This window comes from Molothrus ater, chromosome 9, assembly GCF_012460135.2.
Source record: "Molothrus ater isolate BHLD 08-10-18 breed brown headed cowbird chromosome 9, BPBGC_Mater_1.1, whole genome shotgun sequence".
In the NCBI taxonomy this organism is placed as follows: Eukaryota; Metazoa; Chordata; class Aves; order Passeriformes; family Icteridae; genus Molothrus; species Molothrus ater.
Window position 1 is genome coordinate 30,073,093 of NC_050486.2, and position 13,303 is coordinate 30,086,395.

The following is a 13,303-nucleotide window of genomic DNA, read 5'->3' on the forward strand; positions in this document are numbered from 1 at the left end:
CCCACTTTTCCCAACCCAACCATTCCAGAACTTTTTGGTTCTTCCCACAGGTGCTTTTTGGGCTTTTCCCACTTTTCCCAAGGGTGTCCAACCCATCCATTCCAGTTCTTCCCACTTTTCCCAACCCAACCATTCCAGAGGTTTTTTGGTTCTTCCCACAGGTGCTTTTTGGGCTTTTCCCACTTTTCCCAAGGGTGTCCAACCCAACCATTCCAGAGTTTCTGAGATCCTTCCTGCACAAGGATTTGGGGCTCTTCCCAGCTTTCCCAGAAGCACCCGACCCAACCATTCCAGGCCTTCCCTCAGGTGGGTTTGGGTTCTTCCCACCTTTCCCAACCCAACCATTCCAGGGCTTTTTAGTTCTTCCTACAGATGGATTTTGGGCTTTTCCCGCTTTTCCCACCTTCCCAACCCAATCATTCCAGGATTTCCATGATCCTTCCTGCAGGTAGATTTGAAGCTTTTCTCACCTTTCCCAAGGGCGTCCAACCCAAAACCATTCCAGTTCTTCCCACCTTTTCCAACCCAACCGTTCCGGGGTCTCTGAGATCCTTCCCATAGGTGCATTTTGGGCTCTCCCACTTTCCCCAAGGATGTCCAAGCCAACCATTCCGGGCCATGCCCCAGGTGGATTTTGGGTTGTCCCCAGCCCTCCCGGGTGGCCCTGGCCCCTCTCACCTGCAGGGCTCCCTGGCTCTGGGGGGCTTTTCCCAGGGAAGCCGAGGAAGCCGTGGAAGTTCTGCGGGAGCTCGGGGCTCTGCCGGCTTGGCCGCGCCCTGCAATCACCACACGGGAATATTTGTAAATATCAAACTGTTACCTGTTATTATAAAGGATTTTAAACAATTTATAATAAAGGGTTTTTACAATTTCTTAACTATTATAATAGATTATATATTACCTAATATTTTAAAGGATGTAAATAATTTATAAGAAAGGATTTTTATAATTTATTATATAATACACAACTTATTTTAAATAATTTTTTTATAATTACCAGTTATTTTAAAGGATTTTAACTATTTTTAACCATTTAAATAAAGGATGCTTATAAATGATTATATATTACCAATTATTTTAAGGGATTTCAACCTATTACAATAAAGGATTCTACTATTTCTTTTATCATTATTACACATTGCCAGTTATAAAGGATTTCAACAATTTATAGTAAAGGATTCTTATAGTTTATTATATATTATAATTGATGATATATTTATATATATATATTTAATATGATAAATTTAAAGAATGTAAACTATTTTTAAGAAAGGATTTTTACCATTTTTATATAACTTATTATTTATTATCAATTATTTTAAAGGATTTTAACATTTTATAAGAAAGGATTCTTATATTGATTATATATTATCAATTATGTTAAGGGATTGCAACCTCTTATAGGAAAAGATTTTTACTATTTCTCATAGAGTATAACTTATTATATATTACCAATTATTTTAAAGACTTTTAACCATTTATTGCCATTTATAAGAAAGGATTCTTCCAATTCCTAATGTATTATAATTTATTATAAAATACCAATTATTTTAAAGGATTTTAACCATTTAGAATAAAGGATTCTTCTAATTGATTATATATTGCCAATTATTTTAAGGGATGTAAACCACTTCATAATCAATATAATAATTTAATAAATAAAATATTTGTAACAATTTATTTCTCATAAACTATATATATTATGACATATTATAGAATGTAATTTTTTATGGATTATGATTTATTATATATTACCAATTATTGCAAGGGATGTAAATAATTTAAAATACAAGATTGTGGGATTGCAGCCACTTACTGATTATAATTTATTATATATTAATAATGATTTCAAAGGATTTTAAGCATTTATAACAAAGGAGTGCAGCCATTTATTATAATTTATTGTGTATGATAATTAATTACATATTACCAATTATTGTAAAGGATTTCGACCATTTATAAATAGGGCTTTTGACTATTTATTTGTTATAACTTCTTATGCCTTATAATTTGTTATAGAATGTAATTTATTATAGAATATAATTTATTATAGCATACAATTTATTATATACTACTATTCATGATCTATTACCCATTAATTCAAATATGTAAACCATTTATAATAAAGGCTTTTTACCATTGATTTATTATGACTTATTATAGAATATAATTTATTACATATTACAATTCATTAAATGCTACCCTTTGTTTTAAGGGATGTAAACCATTTATAATTAAGAATCTTGGACACATGTAATTTATTAAATATAATTTAATATTGCAGAATATAATAAATTATATAGTATAACTTACGTATTACTAAGTTTTTAAGGATGTAATCCCTTTATACCAAAAGAACTTTTCCCATTCATTAATTATAATAAATTAACTGTTATAACTGGTTCTGCACTATAATTTATCATCTCTTCCTTGGCATTCTTAGGGCTTTAAAGCTTTTTAATTCCCGTAACATTGCAGCTTTAGGCCGGACCGCTCCCACTCACCGCGGAGGCCGCGGCCCCTGCATGGCGTCGCGCCGTTACCGTGACAACACCGCCCAAGACGCGGCGCGCCGATTGGCCGCCAGCAAGGGCGCCGCCGATTGGTCGCGGCGCGGCGCGCGGGCCGCGCTGTGCTCGCGGCCTCAGCCCCGGGCCGTCCCCGGCCCCGGTTCGGGTCCCGCCCCCGCCCCGTGTCACCGAACCGGCGCTGCCCGCGCCCGCCGCGACACCGCCCCACCGGCCGCTCGGCCTTCCCGCGGGGCTGCGGCGTCTCGCTCGCGGGGGATTCACCCCTGAGTCAGCAAAGTCGCGCCCGCCGGGTCTTTCGGCACCGCCCGTGGGGACCGTGTGAGGGTCGGGGATGCGGCTCCTGGGCGGAGGCGCCTGGCGCGCGTGAGCCGCGCGCCTCTGCAGGGGCACGGCCGAGGCCGCGGTGTCCTCGCTGTGAGACGGCCGCGATGCCCGACGGGCGCGCCGGGCGCTGCCCCGCGCCGGCCCGGGACAGCGCTGAGCCGGGCAGGTGAGGCACCGGGGCTGCACGGAGGACACGGTGAACGACCGCCGGGCCCGGATCTTTGTTCTGTTTATTCGGGGTGGTGTTTCGGGTGTTGTGTGTAACCTCGAGCTGTTATTGTGTCACCCAAGAGCCTCACGCCTAGCAAGAGCCCCCGTTCCCCGAGGACCCCCGTTCGCCTCACGGCCGATGAGACACCCCCCGCGCCTCTGCGGCTCCCCGCGTGAGTACGGCGGCCGCGACCAGGCTGGGGAGGGGGAGCAGGGCGATGATGCGGAGGCGGTGGCGACGGCGGGCGAGGCCGGGGGCACTCGGGGGCCGTGAGGGGGCAGCGGAGAGCGGGAACCTCAGCACGGAGCACCGGCCGGGGCGGGGCCCGGGCATTGAATGAGCTCAGAGGGGGCGTGGCCTCCTCGTGATTGCCAGGTGAGAGGGCGCGGCCTGCTCGTAGAATGACACGTGAGGGGGCGTGGCGTGTGCCGAATGACATATATGGGCATGAGGGGCCGCGGCGGCCGCGCCTCGGCGGGGTAGGGGCGTGGCCTCGCGTTTTGAGTGACAGGCGGGGCTTGTGGCATCGTGACACACGAGGGGGCGTGGCGTGTGCGTTGAGTGCCGGGCGGTGGGGAGCGGTGTGCGCTTTGATTGACGTGTAAGGAGGTGGCCTTAGACTTTGAGTGACAGATGGGGCCTTGCCTGTGCGTTGCGTGACAGGCGAGGGCGTGGCCAATCGCCCAAGTGACAGGAAGGGGGCGTATCCTCCGCCCTGACTGACAGGTTGAACCAGCGCTAAATTACTTGCGAGTGGGCGTGTCCCCCGTTGACTGACAGGCGCAGATAGGCGTGGCCTTCCCTGACTGACAGCCGCCGCACGCGCCCTGCCCGCTTCCCGCGGTGCGCGGTGACGTCGTGCGTAACGCGGCCACGCCCCTCCCGCCCCGCCGCCGCTCCCGGTCCCGTCCCCGCTGCTCCCGCCGCTCCCCCCGGGACCGGCGGCGCTTCCCGGCGATGTGACCCCTTCCCGGAATACCAGCGACCATGGCTGAGGTGAGAGCGGCGAAGGCCTGCCCGGGAACTTGTTGCGCGGCTCCGCAAGTTTGTTGCGGGGAGCGGAGGCCCGCGGGCACCGGCGGTCCCGCCCGTTCCCTCAGGGAGCCGCCCGCTCCCGTTCGGGGCCGTCCCGGGGGCTGAAGGCGCCTGAGGGGAGCGGGCGGGACCGAGCGCGGCGCCTCCCGGTTTTTATAGGACCGCATATGCTAAACCGTCGCTTTATTTCCTTTAAATATCTTTTTTGTAATCGTTAAAACAAAGGGAAATTGCTTAAAAGGTAGCCCGGGAAATCCTTCTGGTGGAATTCCCAGGATTTGCGGGGAGTGGGGGGTTATTTGGGATAATGAGAGTTGTGTTGCGGGATGTAATATGATAATGATAGGGAAATAATGGGGAAATGGGAAAAAAGCCTCTTTATCGCAGGGTTGGGTTGCTGGGGGCTGGATTGGCCCGTCCCAGTTGGATCAGCTCTTTCCCTTTTGGGAGGGGAGTGGGGACTGATGAATGGATATTCCATGAAGTTTTCCTCGAATTATGCCCAGATCCCAATCTCGGGGCTGTTTGCTGCTCCAGCAGTGTTGACAAATGTATTAGAAATGGAAATTTGAAAAGTATGCTTTGGAAAAGTAAAATTTGTGGGACAGGTGTTGCTCCCAGGGCGAGCTGGAAGTGTCCAGATTTTAGATTTTACAGATGGAGCTTCTCCCCTTGAAATTCCTGCATGTATGGGGTTTTCCCCTTAAATTGCTTTCTCTTTTCCTTCCAAACCAACCTTTAATGGAGCAGTCTTCCTGTTGTTGGGACAACACGTCCTGAGCTAATCTTAGAAGTTCTAAGAACCTGCCTGGGTGGTTTTGTATCTCCAGAGGGAATCACAGGTCCGATCCCAAAAACTGTGGGTTTTAAACCCGCTTCTACAAAGCTGGAGAGACAGCTTTGCTGTGGCCATCAGAGTATTGGGGTTGTTTGGCTGGAGTTTTTGTCCATTTTTCCGTGAATTAACCCCAATATCCTGTGGCAGTCCCTCTGTGTGCTGTGGGGCTGAGCTGGGGTCACTCCCTACTCGCTGTCCCAGCAGTGCCAGCCCCGGGGCAGGGAGATCCCGCCGGGATGTGGGGCTGGCCGCCTTTGACTTTGCCCTTTTGGATGCGGTTCCTGTGGCTGAGGGCTCAATACTGCACTCAGGGCTTTAATCTTGGCTTCTTTGGAGGTGAATTCCTTGTGCTGTTTGGGGTGAAGGGGCAGGGCCAGCGTTTGATCCGCCTGTGGATGAGTTCAGGAGCTGCAGAACCTCGAGTTCATCCCCAGGCAACTGTTGCATCTCTATGGGGAAACAGTAATGATTTCAAAAAATTGATACTCAGAGCGATTTAAGGTCTTGGATACAGTTTCCAGCTCAGTTTGTGTCCCTGCCCCGGGCAGAGCTGGAACTGGATGGTCTTTAGGGTTATTTCCAGCCCAAAGATGCCAGGATTTCATGAATTTAGGAAATCCACAGGGAGCAGAGTGGGAATTCTCCTTAGCATGGCATTTCCTCGTAGCTCTGGTGGCAGCCACGGGTCTGGACGGACTACAGATCACCAAAGTGTGGATGGGAAGGTGGCAGGCTGGTGATTCCTGCCCTCAGCAGCCATCCTAGATCCTTGTGCTGCTGTTTGGGGGTGCACAGGAGCTCCTCCTGCCCTCAGCACCCATCCTAGAACTTTGTGCTGCTGTTTGAGGGTGCACAGGAGCTCATCCTGCCCTCAGCAGCCATCCTAGATCCTTGTGCTGCTGTTTGGGGGTGCACAGGAGCTCCTCCTGCCCTCAGCAGCCATCCTAGATCCTTGTGCTGCTGTTTGGGGGTGCACAGGAGCTCCTCCTGCCCTCAGCAGCCATCCTAGATCCTGTGTTGCAGAGGATCAGTGACAGGCACAGCCCTCCAAGCCCAGTGTGGCTCTGGAACTTGTTGGGTTGCAGAGGAAGGCTCTTCAGAAAGCAGGGCTGGAGGCCAGAAAGTGAAACTAAATTCACTAAAAGTGCTGCTTCACTTTTGCAGAAGCAATTTGAATACAGGACAGACAAAGGGAAAAAAAAAAGATTTTGAATATATATATTAAAATTGGGATTAATAACCTGTGTTAGGGATCTTTTTACTTTTATGTGATTCCTCATACTCCAGCATGTCAGAAGTTTGTTCCAGGCATAAACTGGAAAGAAAATATCTCTAACTTAAGATCAGCTGAAGCTTTGTGACTGTTACAGTATCCTGCATTAAGCTGCTTACAGGGTGGTTTTGGTGGAGGGAATGCTGATACCCAGAGATTTTCTCCAAAATAAGTATTTTAAAGCCTCCTGAGAAGAAAAGGTTGGAGCTGAAAAGCTTGATTAGCAGCTGAAAGAGAATGGGTTTTGTTAATTCAGCCTTTATAGTGCTGGAGTGAAATGTAAGTGAGAGAATGAGATCTTCTGATCCCAGACTGGAGGAGCTGGGGTCAGACTTTTGTATTGAACAGAGGCAGCTCAGTACCTGCTGTAATTTCCAGAAGTGCCAATTCCTGCTGTTCCTTCTGTTCCATGAAGGGATGCACCAGCCAGGCTGCTACAGGATATCTATCACTTGCCAAGATACTGAGCATGCAAAAATGAAGGGAACCAGATGAGGATTTGGGGTTTTTTTGTTGTTCTTCAGTGAATTAGGAGTGGGTGAGAGGGTGGCCGTGTGTGGCCAGAGGTGAGATGGGAGCACTGGGGACTAAATATCCCTGATTTTTGCTTGGCATAGCTTGGAATGACCTGCAGGCTGGTTTAGTTCTGGGTTCAGGGGGTCTGACAGGTCCTGAAAGGGGAGATCCTGCTCCTCCTGCTGCTTTTGTGTCATGGCCCTGAGCTTCCATGGGCTGATCCCTCTTGCTGAGAACCTCAAGGCTTCCTGCAGGGCAAGCAGGGAGAGATCCCACAGGAGCTGGAACTCAGCAGGTCCCCGGGAGGCTCAGGGGACAGCTCCTGCCAGGAGGGCACAGCCAGGAGGGTCGGGCTGTGCTCCAGGGCACAGGGACAGGAGCAGAGGGAGCGGCCCCAGGCCGGGCCAGGCAGCTCAGGGTGGATTTGGGGCAGTGGAAGGGGCAGTGCAGCCCTGGCACAGCTGCCCAGGGCAGGGTGGAGTCAAAACCCCTGTGCATGTGGCACTTGGGGACGGGGGCAGTGGTGGCCTTGGCAGGGCTGGGAGTGCTTGCAGTGGATGGTCCTGGAGATGGAATGGATGGTCCTGGAGCTGTTTTCCAGCCCGAAGGGTTCCGCGATTCCCTTCCCGTGACTGAGGCTGGAACAAAATTCCTTCTCCTCCCAAACCCCCAGCACGCAGCTGAGCAGCTCCTTGTGGTTCTCACCCAGAACCTCTGAGGTTCCTCAATTTTCTGACTTGCTGAAATAAGAACTAAAGTTTTGCTTCCTCAGAGTGAATTTCTGAGGGGTTAAAAAGCTGGATTGGCATTTTATGGTGTTGGGAAGGTATGGGAAGGAGCAGGAGCTCTCCTCTGGTGTCAGTGGACAGTTAAATGTCTCAACCTAATTTCTTTGAGTGCACTTTATTGTTTTTAAATTTCTGAAAGTTTAGTTGTTTTCAACCAAAAAATCAGTTTATTAGCATGGTGTGCTTTAAGAAGTCATCTATAAATCCCTATTGTCTGGAAAAATGTCCCTTTTCCTCAATGTTCTGCTTCTTTCAGCTGAAGAATTTTCAACTTTGAGAATGTCACTGGATTGTGTTTTCATATTTTGAGCATTACTTTCTGATTTCTGTTTTGGAACAGCTTCAGGACAGAGTGCTGAAGGAATACGTGACCTGATAACTGTTCTTAGTAACCTTTTCACTTTCTTAGTGTTTTTATTGAACTAAGGTGTAGTAGGAAGCAGCAGGAAAGTTCACACAATCACTGATGTGTTTGCTAATTGAGCTGTTTGAACAGTCAGGGGTTTTGAGCAGCTCCTGGATACAGAACAAGGTCAAAATAGATGAAATCCGGGTTTCCTACAGATCTAAATCACCATTAAAATCAGGGATTGACAGCAGTCAACCATATTTTTCCTTGTTTGATCTTAGCTGTAAATAGTTTAGGGTTTTTGTGTCATTTTGGGCAGGGTTTGTGGAATACTGCACTGAGGTACCAGTGAACCTAAAGGAGAGCTGGGAATTCTGGATTTTCCCCTCCTTGGTGAGGGAATAAACCCCAAAGTGGTTGGTTATAGGCACTGCTTGGATTCCCCAGGGAATTGCAGGGATACAGTGGCACTGTGCCTTTCTAATCTTAAAAAGAGTGCACCCCTTGAGTTCTTTTGTCATAGTGGAAGAGTTTTGGGGATATTTTTTACATGTGATAAAACACTGATGTTTGTGGGCTTCCAGTCAGGACTTCAAGTCCTTCCTGACGCAGCAGAGGGATTTAGGCAGAGACTGGAATTGTTGTAAAGTTGTTTCTTTTTGAGCCTTTTCCTGGCCAGAAGCCCCAGGCTGCATTAATATTTCCCTCCTAATCCATTCACGTCACAAATTGTCCATAGGAATGTTTCCTTGTGCTGCCTGGCATATGACTGGGGCTGTCTGCTTCTGGAATTCTAGAGCAGGATCCAATCACTCCATAAAATCTCAGTTTTCTTGGCACAATATTTTAGATTATTACGAGAAGTTAAGGAAGATGCTGGAGTGCAAAGAAATAGGAAATGTGGAATTGTGTCCTTCAGGTAGGGCAGGTGGAGTTCTCATTGTGGTCTGGTGCTCCAGAATTCTCTTGGAATGGGGAGTTCTCCTGGGGAGGTTTCAGGGAGCTTTGTCTCCTGTCCCTCCAGCAGCTTCCTCAGCCTGGAGCAGCAGCACTTCCCTGAGGCCAATCCCTTGGGAATCCTGCCTGGATTCTGGAGTGGCACCTTGGACAGAAGCCATTGTCAGCAGCTCCTGTCCCTCGCTGTCCCTCGGCACCCCAGGAACTGCAGAGCCCCGGGCTCCCCTGGGAGGGGCTTCGGGCTGGGATGGACCCGAGTCCTTCAGTGCAGGGATCCAGGGGGCATCAGCTGCTGTCCTGGCACTCTGATGTCACTGTCACCCGTCTGTCCTGCCCTGTCCCTGCTGGACACCTCAGAGCCCTGCCAGGGCCTGAAGGGGCTCCAGGAGAGCTGGACAGGGACGGGGGACAAGGCCTGGAGGGACAGCACACAGGGAATGGCTGGAAGCTGAAAGAGGGCAGATTGAGGTGGATATTGGGAAGGAACTCCTGGCTGGGAGGGTGGGCAGGCCCTGGCACAGGTGCCCAGAGCAGCTGCGGCTGCCCCTGGATCCCTGGCAGTGCCCAAGGCCAGGCTGGAGCAGCCTGGGACAGTGGGAGGTGTCCCTGCCATGGCAGGGTGGATTTAAGGTCTCCTCTCCAGGCTGAACATGCACAGCTCTCTCAGGAATCTCAGAACTCAGCGTTGTGGGATGGTTTGGGGTGGGAGGCAGCTCAGGAGGTCTCTGGTGTGACCTTCTCTGCTCTCAGGTCTCCCAGACTTGCTCAGGGCTGCCTCCAGCCTGGTCTTGAAAACTTCCAAAGAAAAACATTGGGAAAAAGTCCTCTGGATACAGGGGTCAGTCTCAGAAGGGAACGGCCAAGGCAGCTCTGCTGAGGTAGAAGCTGCAAGGCTTTGAGGTTCACATTTGGGATCTGTGAGCTCTAACACTGCTCTTGATCCTTGTCTTCTGGAAGGACAGGAATTTTCTCATGTAGCCACCAAAGTAAAAAAGTGAAAATCCATGGATGTTAGTAAAGGCTTCCATTTGAGGGATGTCACTGCAGTTTGGGCTGTGCAAGTGTTCACATGCAGGACTGGAAAAGAGGACCAGAAGTGGTTTTCCTTTTTTCCTTGCTTCAATGTTGCTATTTTCTCCCCAAGATAAAAATGTGGCCTTTTTTAAAATATTTTAACACAAGTTAATTTGTACCACAACGCACAGAGAGGGGCAGGCTGGGACTGCAGCCTTCCTCTTATGGAAAGGGACCCATTCCCTCTGGAATAAAAGGTGTTATTCCCTATTTTACCCAGTTCTTTTCTCCAGGCCCAACTCACAGGAGAGTTCATTAACTTTGGGATATTTTGCTGTTGCAGAGTTCAAGACCTGAACGAACTGATGGCCTTGTCAGGCATATTGCTGTCAATATACAGAGAATTTAATTCTAGTTTTTAACTGTTTTATGTAACACTTCAGGAGCTATTAAGGATAACTGAGTCAATTTGGACAGGATGTGTGTTTGTCTTGTAGACACTGCAGATTATTCTGCAAATTTTCAGATGTTTCATTATTAATCAGTTCTGTTAAACAGTGTGAAAGGTGTTGGCAGAGACAAGAGTTTTGTGGGTAGGACTGAAACTGTGCAGTGCCTGTCCCTTCTGTGCAGGTGGTTTTGCTGTAGGGGAAGGAGAGAAAGCTCAGTGCATCCCACTTGGAGTATCCCAGTCCATTCCACATGCTGGAATCAGAGCTGGCCATCCCTGCAGCCCTGGGCATTGCCTGGAATAAAGTGGGCAAGGCTGCTGCCTCCTGAACTGAGTGAACTGTCACAGTGCCAGCTCAGGGGCTGTGTCACTGCCATCCCAAGGGCTGGGACGGGCCAGATCCCAAAGTCCAGGCAGATGTTTAGGAGAACACTGGGGGTGTTCCCATGGGTGACACAGCTCTGCTGCCTTCACCTCTGGGCAGTCACAGCTGTCTGAGAGACACTGGCCAGCTTCAGTGCACCCGTTCCATGTCCATCTGTCCCATATCCATGCCTGGGAATGGATTGGATGGGATCTGTCCATCTATCCCATATCCATGCCTGGGAATGGATTGCATGGGATCTGTCCCATATCCAGGGAATGGATTGGATGGGATCTGTCCATCTGTCCCATATCCATGCCTGGGAATGGATTGGATGGGATCTGTCCATCTATCCCATATCCAGGGAATGGATTGCATGGGATCTGTCCATCTGTCCCATATCCAGGGAATGGATTGGATGGGATCTGTCCATCTATCCCATATCGTGGGGATGGATTGGAAGGGATCTGTCCATCTGTCCCATATCCAGGGGATGGATTGGATGGGATCTGTCCATCTGTCCCATATCCAGGGAATGGATTGGATGGGATCTGTCCATCTGTCCCATATCCATGCCTGGGAATGGATTGGATGGGATCTGTCCATCTATCCCATATCCAGGGAATGGATTGCATGGGATCTGTCCATCTGTCCCATATCCAGGGAATGGATTGGATGGGATCTGTCCATCTATCCCATATCGTGGGGATGGATTGGAAGGGATCTGTCCATCTGTCCCATATCCAGGGAATGGATTGGATGGGATCTGTCCATCTGTCCCGTATCCAGGGGATGGATTGGATGGGATCTGTCCATCTATCCCATATCCAGGGGATGGATTGGATGGGATCTGTCCATCTGTCCCATATCCAGGGGATGGATTGGATGGGATCTGTCCATCTGTCCCATATCCAGGGGATGGATTGGGTGGGATCTGTCCATCTGTCCCATATCCACACCCTGAGGGTAGGGATAGATCCCATCCATCCCATATCCTATTGGACACATCCTGGGAATCCCTGGCTGTGATCTGGCTGTTGTTGCTGCCAGTGTCGCTGACCTTGGGAAGCCCCGTCCTTCCTGAGGTCCCTGAAACCCCGCTGGGATCAAGCAGTGCCATTGCAGCAGTGCTGCTGCTGTGGGGCTCAGTGTGTCTCCTTTCCCTCTGTGCCTGAGGTTGTTTCCTGCAGCCCTCAGCGCTGGGTCCCCTCAGGCTGCTCTGGAGCATTCCCAGGCATTATCCTCGGTGGATCCATGCAGCAGGAGTCCTTGCTCACTGGAGTTGTGCTCAGTGTCCATGAGCTGGGAGTTCTGGGTGATTTTCATTCCTTGGAGCTCACAGCAGGCTGCTCAGTGTTACCTTTGCTGATGGTGCAGTTCCAGAGCAATTGCAGTGTGCATTGCCTGTGCATTGTCTCTATCCCCTCCTTCTCTTGTCTTGTTCTCTCCCGGGCCTTGGATCCCATTGTCCTTTGGTAGGTGGCAGCTCGTTGTTCCCGTGAGTTCCCTTGAGGCAGAAAGTGCTCTGTGCTTCCCTGGGAATGGCTGGAGAGAAAATGAAGATCCGCTGAAGAACAGGGGTGGCCTTTTCCCAGGAATTCCTGTCCCATGGCCATGCCATCCTTAGGAATGTGGATCTGTGATGTCACCCTTAGCCAGTGCCAGGAAGTTGTCATCTTTAAATGCCCCCAAAGCCATCTGGTGTCCCCTGGCCAGAGCCACCATCCCTTGGAGGCAGGGAATGGGGCTGACCAAGCCTTGCAGGCCTTGTCTTGGAACAGCTCTTCAAGCAGAGGCTGCTCCCTCGCCCTCTGTGCTGCCAGCCTGGCCCTGGAGGGTTTTCCAGCTCTCCATGTGTCCAGCCCCAAACTGGTGTTTGCAGCACAGCTGGCACTCACAGAGGCCTGGGAGAAAGTCAGGGACAGGCTGGAAAGGTGGTGCCAGTCACCTTGGGGATGGGCTGGCACAGCTGGCACAGCTGGCACTGGAGTGGTGCCAGAGGTCAGGGCTGCTTTTGGCTGCAGCTGGGCATTAATAAAGATGAGCTGGAGTGTGACACTGCTCAGGGCTAGAAATAGAAGCAGGACATGATTGGCAGCTCGTCCCAGGCTGGAAAGGCAGGAAGTGCAGACAGGAGAGTCCAGAGGCAGGGCAGATGTCACTGGCAAAGCCTGGGGAAAGGGGCAGGGAGGCAGAGGCTGCTTTTGGGGCTGGGTGTGTGAGCCGTGGCTCCCTGAGCTCCCCTGATCCCTGCTTTGTGTCCTGCTTTTCCTTGTGCATCGAGGCCTTTCCCCAGAACTGCCCTTCCCAGGTGGGTCAGCCCCTTGGGCATGGATCACCACCAAATCAGGGCTGGCACTACTGACTGACAAACCCAAAAACTGCTTTGCAGCTGAGACCTCCTCAAAACTCCTCTGTTACAGCCAAAATTATCCAGGGAAGCAGGGAATGTTTGCAAAAGAGGTTTTTTTTGGCAAAGTGAGTGTCAATTTGTGTAAGAGGCTCCCAATAACAACACATTTTAAAGGCTTTTCCTTCTTTCCATGAAGAATTCTCATGGTGGTTTGGAATTCCTTTAAAAAGTGTCCCTGAATTGAAGGAGAACAGGGAATTTGTGCTCAGCTTCAAATGGGAATGATTTCTCTTAAACTG

General features: G+C 49.8%; 1 protein-coding gene across 2 annotated transcripts in view; it reads left to right on the forward strand.

Annotated features, from left to right (window-relative positions):
- The first annotated feature begins 3,183 nt into the window (after positions 1–3,183).
- The window catches only part of MIER1 (MIER1 transcriptional regulator), a 39,986-nt gene continuing 29,866 nt past the window's right edge, over positions 3,184–13,303 (forward strand). Inside the window, exon 1 of one of the 2 annotated variants that reach the window (XM_054515765.1) lies at positions 3,184–3,238. Coding sequence is in view for 1 of the 2 variants with exons in the window: in XM_036388014.1 (XP_036243907.1) it covers positions 4,054–4,062 (9 nt within the window). In the remaining variant the exon portion in view is untranslated. Of the gene's footprint in view, positions 3,239–4,005; positions 4,063–13,303 lie in introns of those variants that run through there. The other variant, XM_036388014.1, reaches the window with a different exon arrangement.